The 20,972-nt window shown below is 42.4% G+C and overlaps 2 protein-coding genes across 4 annotated transcripts in view; one reads left to right on the plus strand and one right to left on the minus strand.

Moving 5' to 3' along the window:
• Nucleotides 1-6,471: 6,471 nt before the first annotated feature.
• DFFA (DNA fragmentation factor subunit alpha) lies at nucleotides 6,472-14,543 on the minus strand. 2 transcript variants are annotated; one of them, XM_004385157.3, is made up of 6 exons: nucleotides 14,319-14,543; nucleotides 12,413-12,574; nucleotides 10,984-11,126; nucleotides 8,240-8,429; nucleotides 7,861-8,012; nucleotides 6,472-7,083 (listed from the first exon to the last, which is right to left on the minus strand). In XM_004385157.3, the coding sequence occupies exons 1-6, from the start codon at nucleotides 14,452-14,454 to the stop codon at nucleotides 6,871-6,873; spliced, it is 996 nt and encodes a 331-aa protein (XP_004385214.1). In that variant the 5' UTR covers nucleotides 14,455-14,543; the 3' UTR covers nucleotides 6,472-6,870. The 2 variants fall into 2 exon arrangements, with proteins under 2 accessions (XP_004385214.1, XP_023595180.1); XM_023739412.1 differs by lacking the exon at nucleotides 6,472-7,083 and adding an exon at nucleotides 7,102-7,652.
• Nucleotides 14,544-18,685: 4,142 nt separating this feature from the next.
• Nucleotides 18,686-20,972, plus strand: part of PEX14 (peroxisomal biogenesis factor 14) — a 148,524-nt gene continuing 146,237 nt past the window's right edge. For both annotated transcript variants that reach the window (XM_023739413.1, XM_004385158.2), the window contains exon 1: nucleotides 18,686-18,912. In XM_023739413.1, the coding sequence (XP_023595181.1) occupies nucleotides 18,877-18,912 (36 nt within the window). In that variant the 5' untranslated portion in view covers nucleotides 18,686-18,876. The remainder of the gene's footprint in view (nucleotides 18,913-20,972) is intronic.

The following is a 20,972-nucleotide window of genomic DNA, read 5'->3' on the forward strand; positions in this document are numbered from 1 at the left end:
CCTTTACTCCAGGTGGTTGGGACCAATTGATGCATCTTAGGTGGCTGCTTGCAAGCTTTTAAGACCCCAGATGCCATTCACCAAAGTAGGATGCAGAACATTTTCTTAATAAGCTTTGTTATGCCAGTTGATCTAGATGTCCCCTGAAAGCATGGTCCCCAGAGCCCTACCCCTGCTACTCTGTCCCTCAAAGTGTTTGACTGTATTCAGGAAACTTCTTAGCTTTGGTTTCCTTCCATCTTCTTTTGACGGTTCCTGTGTCGTTCAAGTTTTTGCCCATAGAATCCTTCAATACTGTAACTCAAGGCTTGAATTTTTTCTTCAGTTCTTTCAGCTTGAGAAGTGCCAAGCGTGTTCAGAAATTATCAAACAATATTATTAGTATCACATGAAAGTAAAATTATGTTGAAGGTAATTCAAAAGCAGTTGCAGTACATTGACAGGGAACTGCCAGAAATTCAAACCGGATTCAGAAGAGGATGTGGAACAAGGAATATCATTGCTGATGTCAGATGGATCTTGGCTGAAAGCAGAGAATACCAGAAAGATGTATACCTGTGTTTTATTGACTATGCAAAGGCATTTGACTGTGTGGATCATAACAAATTATGGATAACATTGCTATGAATGGGAATTCCAGAACAGTTAATTGTGCTCATGTGGAACTTGTACATAGAGCAAGAGGCAGTTGTTCAAACAGAACAAGGGGATACTGTGTGGTTTAAAGTTAGGAAAGGCGTGCGTCAGGGTTGTATCTTTTCACCATACTTATTCAATCTGTATGCTGAGCAAATAATCTGAGAAGCTGGACTATATGAAGAAGAACATGGCATCAGGATTGCAGGCAGACTCATTAACAACCTGCGATATGCTGATGACACAACCTTGCTTCTGAAAGTGAAGCACTTACTGATGATCAAACACTACAGCCTTCAGCATGGATGACACCTTAACATAAACAAAAATCCTTACAACTGGACCAATAAGCAACATCATGATAAATGGAGAAAAGACTGAAGTTGTCAGGGATTTCATTTTACTTGGATTCACAATCAATGCCCATGGAAACAGCAGTCAAATCAAATGACGTATGGTGTTGGGTAAATCTGCTGCAAAAGACCTCTTTAAAGTGTTAAAAAGCAAAGACGTCAGTCATTTTGAGGACTAAAGTGCGGCTGACCCAAGCCATGGTAGTTTCAGTCGCCTCATAAGCATGTGGAAGCTGGACAATGAATAACGAAGACCAAAGAAGAATTGATGCCTTTGAATAATGGTGTTGGCAAAAAATATTGAATATACCACGGACTGCCGGAAGAACGAACAAATCTGTCTTGGAAGAAGTACAGCCAGAATGCTCCTTAGAAAGGAGGATGGCGAGACTTTGTCTTCCATACTTTGGACATGTTATCAGGAAGGACTAATCTCTGGAGAAGAACATCATTCTTGGTAGAGGGTCTGCAGAAAAGAGGAAGATCCTCAAAGAGATGGATTGACACAGTGGCTGTAACAATGGACTCAAACATAGCAATGATTGTGAGGATGGCGCAGGACTGGGCAGTGTTTCGTTCTGTTGTACACAGGGTCGCTATGAGTCAGAACCGACTTGAGACCACCTAACAACAACAGCAACACAGGGGGCTGGGAGAACCAGCAGAGGCTGATGTCTGCCTATCTGGCAGCCTGAAGGACAGAGTCCTTTTAACTTGTGAGCTCCAATCTAGCTTTGGGTCGCTGGTGGTTTGAAAGAGAGTGTGCCACTTGGGCAGCTGGCAACAAGCACAGATGTGGGAAGGTGAGGACTGGCCTTTCAGGTGGAACTGGATTCATGCTGGTCATTACCAAGCAGTGAGCAATCAAGGTGCAATTTACCCACCTTGCCTGTTGTTTAGTGCACCCCCATCGGAGGTTTTCAAACAAGCCGGAGGACCATACTTATCAGAGCTCTGCAGAGGATTCAGATAGTAGAGAGGGGCTCAGACTAAATCATTTCCAAGGTCCTTAAAGACCTCAGTAATGTAAGATACAGCCAAAACTATTTAAGACAACACTCTACAGATAAAATGAGGAGAAAAAACCCTTAATGCAAAAAAAAGGTAATTATTTAGAATAAAAGAATAATTAGGAAATTAAACAGCTAAATAGTCTAGTTAGTAAAGGCACATTAATAATTGTAATTAATGCAGGTTTTTTTTTTTTTTTAACAGACTACTATTATTTTATTCCTTTCTCTCTGGAAAATGAAAAATCCATTACTTTTTTTCCTTTTGCTTTTACCCAGAAATTAAAGATTGGTAAGTGGTAATTAGCACAGCTCCTGTCAAAGCCAGTTGCCTAATGGGGACCAACATTTGACTTAAGTTGAAAGAATGGAATACAGCTAATGCAGAGTTCATTAGTCCCAGCTGCTTTCCTTGACATTATTTTTTCCTTCCATAAGGAAGACATATTGCTGTGCTGCTACATTTCTATTCTAGAAGGCCTGGAGGCACAGCGGGGTAGGGAAGGTAAATGGTACCAGGGGCAACATAATGTGTTTGTGACCTCTCACTACACGTTTGGTCTAGAGTTTGCAGACGAAGGTCTTTGCTCTATGAACCCATAGACCGGGGCCCCAAGGCACATCCCCTTCTTTACTCCCGCCCCCCCACCTCTCTGCCCCGCCTGAGCAGATGAAAGGGAACCACTCTCTGTTCTACGTGCTGGGTACTATGCTCTTCCTCATATATTGCTTCATTTAATCCTTCCAACTGTGGGGCATTCAGCTAACCTTACATTTGTTGAGACTAAGGTCCCGAGAGGTTAGACTCAAGGCAGATTTGTCTCACGCCAAAACCCATAGTGCTTTTTTTCATTATCTCATGCAGCTGAGATGCTTGGTGGGTTTGCTTCATCAAGTATAGAATACCAATACCAACACCCAGTCCAGTCAACTGAAACTCTACTATATATTTGATAGAAACAATTTAAGAAAGTATTTTTAATTCAGTAGGGCAAAGATGGAGGTGTAAATAAAATTGGTGAATAGAGATACCATTCTTTATTTCCAGAATCCAGGGGTCCTTTACTAATGGTAACTGTACAGTGTTCCCTGAGGCTTATCTATTGCTCCTACCCCAGCAGCAAGACTGTGGTTAAGAATCTTTTGGCAATTATATTGTAGGTATAGTAGGCCTTTTCCAGTTGGAGTTGACTCCAACTTATTAAACTGAAGCTCAAGCAAAAGCCAAACAAGAAATGGAGTGGCAGAAAAACTTTGAGGAAAGTCGAGATGGTTGTGTGGATAGCTGGCGAAATTTCTAAGCAAACACAAGGGAAGAAACAGATGAAAAACTGGACCTTCCTGACACCACCAGAAGTAAAAATGGAGCATTGTAGTGACTACCTGGGGTCACAACCACAGAACTCCCCTTCCTCCCATTGCCTTCCCTCCTGCTTTGAACTCATTCTTTCCTCCCACCCCCACCCCCACCCCAAAGTAGTGTAATATTTGCTTTTTCATCCATTTTGTTTCAGTACAATTTAGTATCAATCAAGTAATTCTTTCATACATTGAAATGAGAGGCTAAGTTTAAAAAAAAAAAAAAAAAAATCCTGCTCCACCCCCTACTCCAAGAGCAACCAGGACTGGAAGGTGCCACCATGGATGCTCCTTCTGTTCCCACGGCCTGTGACTTAATATTTTGTATGTCACTGAATCGTGGAAGTTAGATACTTCATGTATAGTTTATGGAAATCATCCAATTAAACATGTCACTTAAACACATACACACAACAGTAATCTGGATGTAGAACAGAATGGGCGTGTGGAACTAAGAAAATACGGAGCAGCGAAGAGCACTGGAATTAGAAGCCAAAGACCTGCTTTTGGATACTCTAATTAGACCTGTGACATGAGGCAAGTCACTGAACCTCGCTGAGCCCAACTCTCCTCATGGCTCAAATGAGAGCTGATGAGCCCTGCCTTGCCTCGCTCACTGTTTTGTGAGGCTCCAATGTGACAAGTGTAGTACAGACTGCAAACTGCCGTAACCCTCAACGAGGAATTTTGAAAACGTGTGGGGATGCTTTTAGTTGTCTCAAAGACTGGAGGGTCTACTGGCATTGAGTGGGTGGGGGTCGGGACTGCAGTTTTCCTGCAATGCAAAGGACAGAATCACATAATGAAGAATTGTCCCATATCCACATGACTTTTGAGTGTTATGCTGGCCATTCATGTAAATGTTCAAAATTATTTTAGCTTGAAACCTAATTCTCTTTTACATATAAACAGTTTTTTTTTGTAATTCTTTTCTTGTGGTAAATATATACATGTGTATGTTGTGTGTATATGTATGTATATATTTATATACATTAAACACTTGCCACTTCAATATTTTTTACATGTATAGTTCAATGACATAATGTTCATCATATTGCACAACCATCATCACTATTGGTTTCCAAATTTTTCCATTACCCTTAAAAGGAACTCAGCACCCCCTCCCTCTCACCCCTGGTAACCACTAATGTATAGTCTCTGTACATTTGTCTGTTCTAGATATTTCATATAAGTGGGATCGTATAATATTTGTCCTTTTGTGACTGACTTATTTTATTCAGCATGTTTTCAAGGTTCATCTATATTGTCGCATGTTTCAGGACTTCATTTCTCTTTATGGTTGAGTAATATTTTACTGTATGGATATACCACATTTTATTTATCCATTCATCTGCTGATGGACATTTAGGCTGTTCCTACCTTTTGCTATTGTGAATAACACTGCAATGAACATTAGTGTACAAGTATCTGTTTGTGTTCCTGCTTTCAATTCTTTTGGGTATATACCTAGAAGTGAAATTGCTGATTATGGTAATTCTATGTTTAACTTTTTGAGAACCTCCCAAACTGTTTTCCACAGTGACTGTACCATTTTACAGTCCCACCAGCAATAGATGAGGGTTCCAATTTCTCCATGTCCTCACCAACACCTGTTGTTTCTCATTTTTCTGATCATAGCATCTTAGTGGAGGTCAAGTGGTAACTCATTGTGGTTTTGATTTGCATTTCTCTAATGACTAATGGTGTTGAGCATCTTTTCATGTGCTTATTGGCACTTTTTGCAGTTTTCATGTGCCTTGGATTTTCTAGGAATGCAGCTACCTTGTAAATGAAGGAAGATATATTATTCTTATCCAAAACTTTACCATTTTAGAAATCCTATTACCAAGGGCAGTACTGCTTGTGGTATTTGAATTGGCAATCACTATACACCTATGCTAGTCTGCACCTGTCAAATTCATTATCTCCAACAAGCACCTGACAGCTTTATTGTGCCTTCTGGTATAGTCATGCCCAGACAGTGACATACTGAGATCCATGTCATTTTATTAGACATTATCTTCCTTTGTTTCTTCTGTTCTATTACATCTGGGGTCTTAATTCAATGCTTTTGAAAGTATATATGTAGGTAGGTTATCAACTATGGCTTTCATTTAAGGATAATTCAGAAGGAATTATAAAATATGCTACTAAAATAGGAAATGTTGGGGCTAACAGGGTGAGAACCAATGGTTTAAGGCATTAGTAAGGATGTCAAATAGATCTCAGCCCTCCTTGAAGATCACAGAGCAGTCCTTTTTGTTCTGTTTAATTGTTTCTGTACCCACCCTCCCACTCCACCCTAGGACTTCCTGTTATATTTCTTTACTTAATAACCAGCCATATATCTCTAACCAGCCATATATTTCTTAAAAATAGAAAAATTCCATTTTTCTCTAAGCCTGCTTGAAAGAAGTCAATGACAATTAACCATCTTTTCCCTGCAAGGAGACTATACGATGGATTACAAAACCTGAAGAACCAGTCTGTACAGAACCAGGAGGTATACAAACCGGAAGTGCTCTGCTTGGAGTCATATCGCATAGAAATGGAATTTAATGACCTTTATACCCCCCGCTGATAAAACATATTAGAAAACTGAAAAGTTTCACAGTGGTAACAGATCTAATTTCACAATACTGAGTTAGATATTAGAAATGGTGAATTATGCTATCTGTAGTATGTCCCTATGGTCTGCAAACTTAATGTGCCTTTAAACAAACAAAAATATTCATTAACTTGAGAAACAAGTTTTCAGCCATAATCAACACTCTACTTATCACCTTCTCTACCATTATTTGTGTTTATAATTTGGCAATTCTATCTTTAGAAGGACAACCAGTAACCAATTGCTGTCAGGTTGACTCCAACTCATGGCAACCTCATGTGTGTCAGAGTAGAACAGTGCTCCACAGGGGTTTCAAAAGTAGATCACCAGGCCTTTCTTCCAGGATGCCTCTGGGTGGACTCAAACCTCTAGCCTTTTGGTCAGCAGCTGAGCATGATAACCATTTGTGCTGCCCAGGGACTCCTTTAGAACAAAGACCAAAAAATCCCCAAACCTGTTGCTGTCAAGTTGATTGCGACTCATAGCAACCCTACAGGACAGAACTGCCCCATAGGGTCTCCAAGGAGTGGCTGGTGGATTCGAACTGCTGACCTTTTGGTTAGCAGCTGAACTCTTAACCACTGTACTACCAGGGCTCCAGAACAAGGACAATGTGTCCGAAATATGACAATTCCTTTTTACTGCCGTTTAGTGACTTTTAAACAGACAGCATAAAAACATGTAATCAAAGGAAATGGGATCTGGCTAGTGCAGCTACAGTATATCATTCAAAATAGGTGGAAGGGCATATGTTGAGATGTGTAATGGCTTTTCTGGAGGGACAAAAAGCCAGCCTTCCAGCCTGAGGCAGGGTATAGAGTAGTACGTAGGTGTCAATGAATCAGGCTGAAGGTATTTACTGATAACAAAAAAACAGGCCACAGGGTTTTCCTTGTAGCTGTAGCTAGGTGGAGTCTGGCTTGGCTCGTTTAGGATTCTGCAGTTCTCCAGGCAGTGAAGTCTTCTTTGCTGAAATACTCCTGAGAGAGCGCAAGCTCTGTACCTGCTGTAGACGCAGGCTGAGCTCCTGCTCACAGGCTTGTTGAACAGTTTCAGTTTTCCTTTTGTCCCAGTTCAAAGCAACGGCCAATACTTTGGGGTCTTCCTTCGTAACCAACTGCAGCAAGAATAGGAATCATTGATAAACCACTCCTTCCACTATCCCCATCTGCTCCCCTACTGCCTTTCCTTATGAGAGCAGGATTTGGCAACATCGGTTTATGCTATGTCTTTATGCTGAAATGCCACCACCAGGTTTGTTTCATATTAAATTGTCACACGCCTTACCATACAACATGAAAGGGTCTTCAGAAAAAAAACTACTTGGAGCAACTCTAAAGTCTCCCACCTACAGGAAATTTAGCCAAGCTTAAGTCAATTTCCTTCCTTTTTATGTACAATGGGAAGGTACTTGGGGACAGACAGGGAAGAGGACAAACAATAAGAAATATGGTAGCACCCATCCTGATGGGTTCCCTTCATCAAGTTTCAAGTTCCCCCATCTCAGCCAGCACAAGGTGACCCCCTCAAAGGGTGTTACTTTACGTGCCTCAGGATTTACTATGGATCTTCTTCAACCACTGATAGAACCAGAAGCCATCTCAGAAGCCTGAGACCAGCTACGCCTTCCTGTCAGGTTCAGTCACTCCACTACCAACGCTGGACCAGAGGATAATGCTTGATGAGCTGAGGAAGTGCATATTTTAAAAAGCTATTTAGAATTAGGTTAAACGAGATGTTTTTAAATGCTTTGGCACATAATAGGTGAATTGGCAGCTAAGATTCATGGTCTGCAGAGGTGAAAAAAAACAATCCCCTAGCAGCCTCTGCACTGTAATACTCCATCTCTAGAGCATATCATTTCTGCAGCTCAGTGTCCCTGGTTCTCACCTACCTCCAAATCCTGACTGGATAAGCTCAGTTCTGGAGCAGGCTTTTCCTTCAGTGCAGTAAGGATCTGGCTTGTGAGTGCAATTCTGGAGAACGTCTCTCTGCTAGTACCCATGTCAGCTGCATCCACCTCTTCAACAAACGCAGGTTTGGACTCTGCAAAGCAGGCATGAGATGGAGATTAGCACACTGTGTCATCAGTCAGCTACATAAAGAACCATCCAGAGTAATCAGTCAGGCAAGGGATAAACATGTCATTTCAAGATCCTGGCAGCTGTGGCTTCAGAGTTTTTGACTGCATTGTAAACATTTTGTTCCTTTTCAAGGAAACACTCTATAAACACTTGGTTCTCACTGTAACGCCCCCACCAAAAGAGTCCTACCTTCCTGCTTTGACAAGATGCTGCCCTCCTTCTCCAAAGCCCGTAGATAAAGCTCCAGGAGTTGCCTGGACTGGCGGGCTTCCTCTCTCTGGTCAAGCACCTGCTGGAGGGTGTTCTGGAGACCCTGCACTGCAGCACAGCTTTGGCTGAGTTCCTGAGCCAGGTCTGAACATGGGACATCGATGAGCACCTAATAAAGAAACAGGGACTCTAAGAAATCTAAAAGTACATCCTAAATGTGGCACTCTATCTCTCAAATACATCAATTTCAGAGGCTCATTTAATCTACTTCCCAAAGTTACCAAATATGACTGGCTGAGAGTCAAGAGAGAGGCATGTATTTTTTCTAGTGAAAAAATTAGGAAAACGATGCCTTAGTGTCACATTAAAAAAAAAACTATGATATTAAAAAATTCAGTTGTATAGGATAAAATGGAGAAGGTGTATGACACAATGAATCAATATGAGGTTGTTTTAAGCAAAAATTCCTCTAATACTTTTAACCTTAAACATTTTTTGTTACACATGTTTATATAGAAAAATCAAACCCTAAAGCATTTTAAGTTTCTATTTTTAAAGTGTCACTTATACCCAGTTTTTTAAAAATAATATTTTATTGTCTTTTGGTGAAGGTCTTACAAAGCAGTTTAGGTTCCCATTCAACAATTTCTACACAAACTGTGACACTGGTTACATTCTTTATAATGCATGAACATTCTCATTATTTCTGTTCTGGTTGTTCTGTTTCCATAATCTAGTTTCCCTGCCCCCTTGCATTCTCATCTTTGTTTTAAAGTAATTATTGACCATTTAGTCTCATACAGGTGATTTTTTAAAGGCGCACAGTACTCAGTGATACTTTGTTTTGGGAGTCAATGTGTTATTTTAGCTAAAAGGTGACCTGGGGGTTAGCTTCAGTTCAAGGTTTCAAGAGTATCTAAGGGCAATAGTCTTGAGAAGTCCTCTAGTCTCAACTGATCCATTAAGTCTGTTTTTTTTTTTAAAAAAAAGGAATTTGAGGTTCTGTTCCATATATCCTGTTTTTAAATAACATGTTCAGTCTGTAAAGTGAGGGAGACCTGACTTGTTATATCCTAAATCTGCTAGAATAATAATTTTTTAAAAGGCTCAATCTTTTTGCATATACACTATTAGATGATAAACAGCCTTTTTAAGAAAAAGATCTAACTGCTGAAATTGTTGTGCAGTGGTTCTAAACTCACAACATTGTGCAACTATCACCTCTGTCTAGTTCCAAAATATTTTAATCACCCCAAAAGGAGACCCTGAACCCATTAAGCAGTCACTCCCCATTCTCCCCAGGCCCTGGCAAACACTAATCTACTCTCTGTCTCAATGGACTTAACTATTCTGGACATTTCATATAAGTGTAATCAGACAATGATGGCCTTTTGTGACTGGCTTCTTTCACTTAGCATAATGTTTTTAAGGTTCATTTATGTTGTAGCATATATTAATTAGTAGTTTATTGCTTTTTATGGCTGAATAATATTCCATTGTATATATACACCAATTTTATTTATCCATTCATCAACTGATAGATATTTGAGTGGTTTCCACTTTTTGGCTACCTGTATTTCCTTTTGCACCTCTTAGATTTTGAACCACATAAATGCATCCCTGGTGGCGCAGTAGTTAAGTGTTTGGCTACTAACCAAAAGTTTGGTAGTCTGAATCCACCAGCCGCTCCTTAGAAACCCTATGGGGCAGTTCTACTCTGTCATATAGGGTCGCTATGAGTCGGAATTGACTCGACGACAATCGGTTTTTTATTAAAAAATAAATACTAAAAGTATTCTATATGATTCTCTGGTGGTGGACACATGATATTATGCATTTGTCAAAACCCATAGGACTATACGACACAAAGAGTGAACCCTAATATAAACTATGAACTTTAGTTAATAATCATGTATCAAGATTGGTTCAGCTGTAGCAAAGGTACCACAGGAATGCAAGATGTTAATAATAAGAGAAACTGTGTGCCGGAGGGAGAGGGCATATATGGGAACTCTGCACAGTTTTTCTGTAAACCTAAACTGCTCTAAAAGAAGTCTATTAAAAACAAACAAATAGGATATAAATTTAAAAAACAATTACATCCCCTTAGAGGCCTTCCTTGATCTACAAACTAGAGTAGCCCCCGCTGTCACTCTCTGTACACCTCCCTGTCTGAAACGCTTGCTTGCTGTCGGCCTCCCAGCAGAATGCGAGTTCTACTAGAGCAAGTTTCCTTGTCTGGCTTGTTCACCACCATATCCCCAGAGCACAGAACCACGCCAGGCTCAGGGAAGGGGCTCAATACATATTTTTTGAATTAACGCATACTATTTTCATCCCAATTTTTACCGAAGAGGAAATTTAAGTAGAGAAGTTAGGTTACTGGCTCAAAGTCATATGGATGGACCTGAGATTTGAATCCAGCTACTCCAACTCCACAGCCTACTCCATATCCCTAAGCAGTACACCTTCGGGCCCTTGAGTTCACCTTATTAAGGCTAAGGTGGGGCCTGGTCATCTGTATTTTTAAAAAGGTGATTATGACACAGGGTGAGGGTTAAAAAAATTACTATTCTGGGTCAAAGCAAGAACTATAAAATGAAGACTCTTAGTTGTAATTTGAGAATTACAGAACAATTAACAATTAAGAGAAATGAAATTATCATGGCAAGATCCACTGCAGAGGGGGATGAACGCTGCTGTAGGTGGAAGAGGTGGCTTACCTGGAGGTCCTTCTCTGATAGGAGGATGATACTGGAAAGATCTTCTTTTAGCTGCCTGGCCACATTCTTCCACTTCAGTCCTGCCCCGCTGTCTGTTTCATCTACATCAAAGGACTCTTGGGAAATCCAAGCTGTACCTCCATCTGATAAATGGGAGAAAACACCAGTCACACTCATAGTACCTAGAAATGCCGCTTTCACCGCTGCCCCAAACACACACACCATCTTCAGGATGTCTGCACATGCCCCTGCTTGGCCACACAGAGTGATTTCAGTGATGGAAGAAATACTTTTTCTCAAAGATTCAGAGGAAAGCCAGTCCCCATCTAGGACCTTAATTTTCCCTCTTCTTCCATCTTCAATTTATTTCCACATGAAACCACTCTGCATTCTTCTGTGGGAAGAAGCCATTAAACCCAAAGTACAGTCATGCATGCCCAGGATCCTATCACACTTCCTTTTTGGTTAGTTTTGTGTTTCTAGGTGTGTTACCATTTTCAAAAATATTCAATCTCACCAGCTCTTCTCCTGGGCTTCGGAATTAATCCTATCCATAATGGGGTGGGGGGGAGGGCTGCAGCCATTGTTTGCCCTCTCTTGGGCTCAAGTACAACGGCGGCTGGTAGGGGCTTTGCCAAAGGGCAATTTCCTCAATTTAGTGGTAGAGGCATTTCCCTCAGGATACTTCTTTAGCCTTTCATCCTTCAATGTGATGGATGTAGTGATGATGCTGCTGCTGAAATAACATTTATTGATCCCTTACTGTGTGCTAGGTAACATCTAAATGGTTTATATTAGTGGTTCTCAACTGGGAGCCATTTTGCCCCCCAGGAGACACTTGGCAAAGCCTGGAAACACTTTTGTTTGTCACAACTAGGGAAGAGGGTGCTACTGGCATCTAATGGGTAGAGGCCAGAGATGCTGCTAAACATCCTACAATGCAAAGGACAGTTCCCCCCAACAAAGAATTATCCCGCCCAAAATGTTAAAAGGATCAAGGTTGAGGAACCCTGGTGTGTATATATATAGTGTTATATTATCCTTACAATCCGATGAGATAGGTACTATAATTATTATCTCAATAGGGCACTGAAAGGTTATGTAATGTGCCCAAGGTCACTGGCTAATAAACAGAGCCAGGATTCAGACCCAGGCAGCCTGACTTCAGCCTGCAGTACTGATCTCTCTGCCATGATGCATTTTAGCTGCTGTTGGTCTGTGAATTACTTGAGAACGCGGCCTAGGTCTCACTCACCTTTATCCCTAGGACTTAATACCACGTCTGGCACACAGAAAGAGCTCAGAAAGTGTTTGCTGCATAAACGCTTGAACAGCCACAAAAATAGCAACCAGCTGGCTGTGCAGTAAAGTTAATGGTGATGGATGTTGTGTCACACAGGCCTTTTTAGATATGGCCAGTGTTTCTTACCTGAATTGTTGTATGTCCACTTCTCATTACTGGCCAATGCCACGAATTTAGTGTTGGAAGGCAGACACAAGAAGTAATCGTCATCATCCACTATGGTGCCATCCTCTGCCAGGACCAGGGTGACTGGTGCCAGGGACTTATCAATGGCCAGAGTGTCATAAGCTGAACGGGATAAAATATTTGGCAACTAAAAAATTCTGCCTTTTAGAGAATTCAAGATCCAAAGAGCAAATTCATATCCATAAGGAAATTATAACTACTGACAACCACAACTACTGACACTGACATAGCACTTAACATGGGCCTGGCACTGTTCTAAGTGCTTTTCATCTACCATATTTAATCCTTAAGACAATCCTATATGGTAGGTACTATTATCATTCCCATTTTACTAATAAAAAAACCAAGGCTCATACAGGTTAAGTAACTTGCCCAAGCTAGTAAGTGGCAGAGCTGGGATTTAAATCCAGTCTTGCTCCTGGAAATGTGTTTTCTACAGCTATTATACACCACACACAAGAGGCACTCAAGTCTTTGAGTGAACAGCAAAATATACCAAAATCTGGTTTGATTCTTTGTGAATGAGTAGTCTTTTTTTCCATTTATTGAGTAGCCATCTTAAATTCTCTGGTATGTCAAATGTAAAAAAAAAAAAGAAATGCTTTTTGTTCTTTGTAGTGTCTTTCTTTGCAACCTTTCTAACCTATAGGAAAGCATAAGAGAAAGAGACGTCTGTATCAGTAGCTTTTCATCTTTTTTATCACTGCACCAGAGGCTTTCCCCAAGGCAGCTCTGTACCATCCCATTTAGTGATGGCAATGAGACGGAAATAAGCAGAAGTAGCAAAGAGTCTACAAGTATCTTTAGGGAACGTTGTCTACCACCCAAATAATGATAGAACAGTAAGCCTTGCATAGGCTGAGCTCCACAGAACACAAGCACTTACACAAGCCTCTGCACCAAGTACATCCAGAGCAAAGCATTTTTCAGTGACTTGAAAAAAAACTCACAAACTTAAGTAACCTAATGCCAGAAAATAAATACACAGCAAAAGCCAAGTCAACAGAGCATGTGTATTGCTTTGGCTGCTCCTAAGTCGCTCAACGACTTCTATGATAACCAGTTGGAGCTTAAGTAACTCTGAGAGGAATCACTGTACTGACACACGGTGAATACATGGCTGGGGATAGCTCACTTGTTTAACCATATATGGCTAATAACATCTGGAAGTCATCTGAATATATCATCTCAGTATATCAGCTCTTGTTGAGAGTGCTAACAATCCTGGGAAGCAGCATCGGAACTATTATACCCACTTTTCCAATGAGAAAACCGAGGGTCGAGAGATGCTAGTGCGAGGTCAAGCAGCCAGTAACAACATGGGGCTAGGGCTCAGAACTTCTATCATCTCAGTCACCCACAACACCCAACACTGTTCCTTTGTCTGGACTTCTAGGACAGTCAGAAGCCGCTCCCTCTTTCCGGTACAGGTACCTGTCGGAGCTGATGGTGAAAATCCGCCTCCTGGCGGCTTAGCCGGGGGCCCCCAGTACCATTTTAACGATCTACAGTGATAGGAATACACCGGGCTGCATATGTTCCGAAATCAGTATAATTTTAGGCAAGACACCGAAGCCGAGCCTCTTAATTTGCGTATTTATTGCCGCCTACTTTTCCACATTTAAGAGTCGCACACGAGATAAACTTTCAGCGCCTGTAAACGACAATGACAGGCTTCGAAACCTGTAAAGCGCTATACCCACGGGAGTCATTTCAGTGCCGTTTCCCAAGTCTCCACCTGCGCTGTAAGTCTCCCCAAGTCGCCCCTTGAACCCCTACCTGCCCCCGCCCGACTTCCTCTCCGGCCCAGTCCCTCCCCAGTCCCCTGCCCGGGTCCAGTACCAACCCTTGCTCCTCAGCTCCTCGAGGCAGGAGACCGCCACGCCATGAAGTTCACGGCTGTGGTTGCGGCGCAGCAGACATGGCTTCAGTGCCCGCATCTCGCCGGGTTTAGGAGCCCCGGCACCCTCGGTCACCTCCATCCTCCTCAAGGTGTGCGACCTGAAGGACTGGGTAAAGCCAGAGAAGCTGGGTGCGGCGGTCCCCCACACCCCCTCAACACCTGCGGCATGCCGGGAGATGTAGTTCTCTTCCCCTCAAATTACTCGTGGGACCGAGGCACGCCGGGAGATGTAGTTCTAGCCTCCTCTGATCACGTGTGGTCCCGGGGCATGCCGGGAGTGGTAGTTTCTCCTTCCAAAGCGGACCCTTAAGTGACGCGTTAAGCCCCAACAGGTGTTTGCTTCAACCTTGTATTTCGGAGTTGCAATTGCACGTTCACAAATGAGGCCAATAGGGATTTATTCTGCATTATGAAGTACAAAAACAAAAAAAAACCCAAACCCACTGCCATCTAGTCGATTCAGACTCATAGCCACTCCATAGAACAGAGTAGAACTGCCTCATAGAGTTTCAAGGAGCGCCCGGTGGATTCTAACTGCCGATCTTTTGGTTAGCAGCTGTAGCTTTTAACCACTATGCCACCAGGGTTTCCATTATGAAATACACGCATGTGTAATCCCTTGGATTTTTAGAGTACTCTTATTTGCATATATCAAACCAAAAACCCATTGCCATGGAGTTGATTCCGACTCATAGTGACCCTACAAGACAGAGTAGAACTGCCCCATAGGGTTTCCAAGGAGCAGATGGTGGATTCGAACTGCTGACCTTCTGGTTAGCAGCCAAGTTCTTAACCACTGTGCCACCGTACATAAATAAGACAGTTGGTCATTGCACTGTGTAATTGATTTTCCCTTTCTAGCCTGAAAAGATCTGTAAGATGTTCCAACCTTCAGACTGATTTGAAAGAAGTCAGTTTTAAAAATTAATGAGTGTAGTTTTCAGTCTCCCTGAAACACACAACAAAGTAACATAAGATACTGGCACATTTCCACCCATTTGATTTTCTGCTTTAGCTGTGCAAATTGGGTTTGGGTCCTCGGAACAAAACGCTTAAATAAAAAGATTAAACATTAAGGTTGCAAAGAAATCAGAGAGCAAAGGGGAAATGCAAACCACAGCACTGTTTGAGATTCTCCAGATGCTGCTTGGCAATATATTCATCTTTGTTCTAATACTACAACTTATGGAAACATCTGGTTTATTTTCCCCCCTTGAGAACTAACATTTACAATTTGAATAATTAAAGAAAAACTTTATCAAAAAAGTTCCTCGCTTAAAAAGGGAGGAGGCATTTTATGTAAAGAACATGGGTCTGTCTCTTTCATATTTTGTTTGTAAAAACTTGGGTGAGTAAATAGATATTATCTCATAAGAAAAGTATAGGCATTTAAAACAGTGTTTTGTAGGGGGATTGTCAGTTGAGGCAACCTTTATGTTATTTAGTTGCTGCCAAGTCAGCTTCGACTCATGGTGACCTTATATACAACAGAACAAAACATTACCCAGTCCTGTGCCCTCTTCATGATCATTGGTATGTTTGAGTCCATTGTCTCAGCCACTGTGTCAATCCGTCTCACCGAGGGCATCCCTCATCTTCACCCACCCTCCTCTTTATCAACCATAACATCCTTTACTAGTGATTGGTCCCTTCTGATGACATGTCAAAAGTAAGCAAGATGAAATCTCACCATCCTCGCTTCTAAGGAGCTTTCTGGTTGTATTTCTTGTAAGACTGCTTTGTTCGTTCTTCTGGCAGTCCACTGTGTATTCAATATAGTATTCTTCACTAACACCACAATTTGAATGCATCAATTCTGCTTCTGTCTTCCTTTTTCTCTGTCCAACTTTCACATGCATGTGGGGCGATTGAAAAGACCATGGGTTGGGTCAGGTGCACCTTAGTTACCAAAGTGACATCTTTGGTTTTTAAAACTTTAAAGAGATCTTTTGCAGCAGATTTGCCCAACGCAATACGTATACATCATTTGATTTTTTGACTGCTACTTTCATGGATGTTGATTGTTTATCCAAGTAGAATGAAATCATTGACAACTTCAATTTCTTCTTCATTTATTATGGTGTTATTTCTTGGTCTGTTGTTAGTTGCCATTGAGTTGATTCCAGCTCCACAGCGACCCCATGTGTGCAGAGTAGAATTGCTCCATAGGGTTTTCAAGGCTGCAACCTTTTGGAAGCAGATTGCTAGGCCTGTCTTTCAAGGCACCTCTGGGTGGGTTCAAACTGCCAGCCTTTCAGCTAGTAGTCAAGCGCTTAATTATTTGCGCCACCCAGGGGACCGTTTATTGGTCTACATGTAAGGATTTTCGTTTTCTTCTCGTTCAGGCATAATCCATACTGAAGGCTGTAATCTTAGACTTTCATCAGTAAGTGCTTCACGTTGTCTTCATTTTTGGGAAGCAAGATGTGTCATCTACATATTGCAGCTTGTTAATGAATCTTCCTCCAATCCTGATGCTGTTCTTATGAGTACCCTTATGTTGTTGTTAGGTGTCGCCAAGTTGGTTCCGACTCATAGCAACCCTAGGTACAACAGAACAAAACACTGCCTGGTCCTGTGCCATCCTCACATTCCTTGCTATGCTTGAGCCCATTGTTGCAGCCACTGTGTCAATCCATCTATTTGAGGGTCTTCCTCTCTTTCACTGACTCTCTACTTTACCAAGCACGATGTCCTTCTCCAGGGACTGATCCCTCCTGATAACATGTCCAAAGTATGTGAGACAAAGTCTCGCCATTCTCACTTCTAAGGAGCACTCTGGCTGTACTTCTTCCAAGACAGATTTGTTTGTTCTTTTGGTGGTCCATGGTATATTTAATATTCTTCACCAACACCATAATTCAAAGGCATCAATTCATTTTTGGTCTTCCTTATTTATTGTCCAGCTTTGGCATGCATATGAGGCAACTGAAAATACTATGGGTTGGGTGAGGTGCACCTTAGTCCTCAAAGTGATATCTTTGCTTTTCAACATTTTAAAGAGATCTTTTACAGTACATTTGCCCAATGCAATAAGTCATTTGATTTCTTGACTGCTGCTTCCATGGGCGTTGATTGTGGATCCAAGTTAAATGAAATCCTGGACAACTTCAGTCTTTTCTCCGTTTATTATGATGTCGCTTATTGGTTCAGTTGTGAGGATTTTTGTTTTCTTTATGTTGAGGTGTAATCCATACTGAAGGCTGTAGTCTTTGATATTCATCAGTTCACTTAGTGCTTCAAGTCCTCTTGCTTTCAGCAAGCAAGGTTGTGTCATCTGTTTATCGGAGGTTGTTAATGAGTCTTCCTCCAATCCTGATGCTGTGTTCTTACGTTCTTCTTCACATAGTCCATCTTCTCAGATTATTTGCTCGGCATACAGATCGAGTAAGTATGGTGAAAGGATACAACCCTGACGCACACCACACCATCCTTATGAGTACTCTATAATTGATCAAAACATAACTACAATATGAGCAGACCAATAATTCTAACGTACACTTGGCTTTTCAAATACTTAATGTCACAGTTTTAAATCTAATAACTTGACCACTATAAAGTAATAACGGTTAGTGGAAGCCTCCCCTCTTCCCCCGCAAAGTCTCCCTCTTCTGTGTTCCACCACCAATAGTCCTATCACTTTATCGAAGTTCTTGCATATCGATGCTGCAAAATGTTTGTGTATGTGTGGTGTGTGTGTGTGTGTGTGTGTGTGTGCGTGCCTGGGCTTGGGAGCAGTGATTGGGTCTTGCATTTATTTCCGGCACGTAACAAAGTTCTTGGGAAATAGTAGGCACTCAATAAATGGTACTAAAATTTAACTTTCAAGTTTCATCCCATTCATGCATTTATTAAATACTTAGCGAGTCACTACATATGCTCAAGGCACTGTAGGGATGGGCAGAGATTTAATTCAATTAGAATAATACACATATATGAGTTGGAACCAACTTGACAGCACCTAAGAACAACAACAATAGCTAGTGGAAAGTGGACGTCAGTGACAAACAAATCCTGTGAAATACACCGCTCAATATCTTTCATGGTCTCCTGTGCCTTGTCAGAATGGAACAGAGTCTCTCAGGGCAATCTTGGGAGTACTGCAGTGAACACGGATAATTATGAGATGGAAAGAGCCAGGGTCTAAGAATATGTGGAGCAGGGTTTTACTCCTCTACCTCTAATCTTTAAACTTTTTGTGAGGAAGAAATAAACATGTTATTTACCGAGGGAAAAAAAAAAAGGGAAAAAAAAGAATAATATACATATTATTCAACAATACAAAAAGGATAGACTTCAGATCTTCCTGTAAAGCAGAAACCTAGTGGAAATTGTGCGAGGTGACCCGCACACCCAAGTTCCCCTGCTCCCCTTTTTGTTCCCCATCGACCGGCTCAGTTCCGGCTACTTCCGGCTACTTTAGTCTGGGTGGGAGAGCGAGAGCGAAGGTGTTTGGGAGAAGCCTCGCCCAGCGGCGATAGATTAGTCAGGCCTCGGAAAGATGGCGTCCTCGGAGCAGGCTGAGCAGCCGAGCCAGGTAAGGGGAGCCGGACTGCCCCGCTGTGGGGGCGGGGACGTCGGCTGGAGGGGGCGCTCGGCATGCTGCCGGGAGGCAGGTGGGGACCCCCAGCTTCCGAAACTGGAGGCCCCGATCTCTTGTCCCCTCCCGAACCCCGCCCCTCCTCGGATCCTCCCCGCCCGGTCCCTCTCCCTGTGACCCCTCTTTGACCACATTCCCGTGCCTGGGTTCGGGAGTTCGGCCGCGTCCGCGGGTCCCCACTTCCCGCCTGCCGGCCCCTCCGGCCCTACTTGAGCTTGGGGGCAGTGGCGGAACCCTTGTGAATCCCCCAACCTTGAGCTGCGAGGGCCCCTGCTTGAGCAGTGGGGGTGAGAGGCTCGATCGCTTCAGGCTGTCCCCTCTGGGGAGGGGCCTGACTCCATCAGGATTCCCACTCCCTCACAGCCTCAGCGTCCCGGGGTTGCCCCGCTGCCAGCTTTTTCGTCTTTAGTCACCTTTCGCTCCCTTCTCCAAGTTGGAGGATTGGGACTGTACTTGGACCCTCTCTGCGTTGAGAGGAAGCGGACGCACTGTAAACAACAGACGCCCCCAAGCTATCATCACTTCCTTGGATTTGGCATTCTCGGCCGGGAGTTCCACTCTAGCCTTTCACCCACAGATCCCAGTCCAGTAAGGGGACTGTGAGGAGCAGTGTTCACGCTTATGCATCTGCTTTTAGCAAGCAGTGGATGATGAGGCCTCTGAAGGGATTTATGTAGTCCATAGGTGAGGTGGGTTGAGGTGAGTTGAGGAGGAAAGGGATAAGAGGTACCTTACATTTACCAAGTGTGTGCTATCACGCTGAACACAATTTAGGTTTATTACCTCGTTTAATGCCCATTACAACCTTTACGAAGACAATTAACCCTCATTTTGCAGACATGTATTCTAAGGTTTTGTCACTTGCCTAAAAGCATGCCCTTGACTGAGTCTGGTTTTGAAGCCAGGTCTGTCTAGTCAGCCATACATTGTGTAGATTTAGTTAGAGGATTAAGAAAATGGTTGCAACCTGGGACCTGATCATTCATCTTTTACTTCCTTAAAACATCTTTAAAAGTTTTCAGCAGCTTACTTTTGTATCACTTCCTTCCTAGGCAGAAGAACACCAGCAGGTGTTTCTTACAGTCTTATTTTTCATGATGAGCCTATTTCAGGAACTGCACTTAAAGGATTCAGTGTGTGCCCCAGGCCAGGAAGAAGATACCTGTATTGTAACACGTGGAAAATAACTAGGGCTGACTCTGGTCTTTTCACTGTCAGAAGTTCTGGAGTTTGGAAAGTGTCTTTAGAGAAGGGGCCCTCCTTTCTTGCCTTACCCCACTAAGTTTGCCGAAATGCTGAGGCCTTTCAGATTCTGGGCTACTCTAAACTGTTATGTGCTAGGAACACCCACAGGCTACGATTGAAAGGTAACTTTAGGGCATTTCATTTGCCAGTGCTATGAAAGTTGTTAAAAGTCTTGCCACTTGGAGTCATTGCAGTGCCCAAGGATTCCTTTGGTTCTGGCCGTTGTCCTCTCTGTTCATGTTGAAAAGGACCTAAGCCCCTTTAAAGGGGCTTGGCCAGCACTTATTTGGTTTTCAGCTCTGCTTCTCCTTTGCCCTCCTTTCCAAAGCTGGTAGAGATGGTATTGCATCAGAATATGCTGGCAGCCTGGGGGAAACACTTGAACTTTCCGTGAGTTCTCCGTTGAAATTCTATCAATGTCTAACAATAACCTGCAAAAGCACACTTCTTTTTTCTCTGTTTTTGTTTTGGTGACAGTTTATACACACCAAAACAACTGCCAATACAACAGCTTCCTCATTTACAATGCAGGGACATTGATTACATTTTTCTTTTTGTGCCCCCATTATCACTACCCTTTTCCAAATTATTCCACCACCATTAAGGTAAAGTCAACCCACCCCCGCCCCAAAACAAGAACATTGTCTAGTGGATTCTGACTCATAACAACCCTACAGGACAGAGTAGAACTGCCCCATAGGGTTTCCAAGGCTGAGTTCAGTGCCCCCCAAACAAATGCACACTTTTTTTTT

Source organism: Trichechus manatus, unplaced genomic scaffold (genome assembly GCF_000243295.1).
Source record: "Trichechus manatus latirostris isolate Lorelei unplaced genomic scaffold, TriManLat1.0 scaffold00133, whole genome shotgun sequence".
Taxonomy (NCBI): Eukaryota; Metazoa; Chordata; class Mammalia; order Sirenia; family Trichechidae; genus Trichechus; species Trichechus manatus.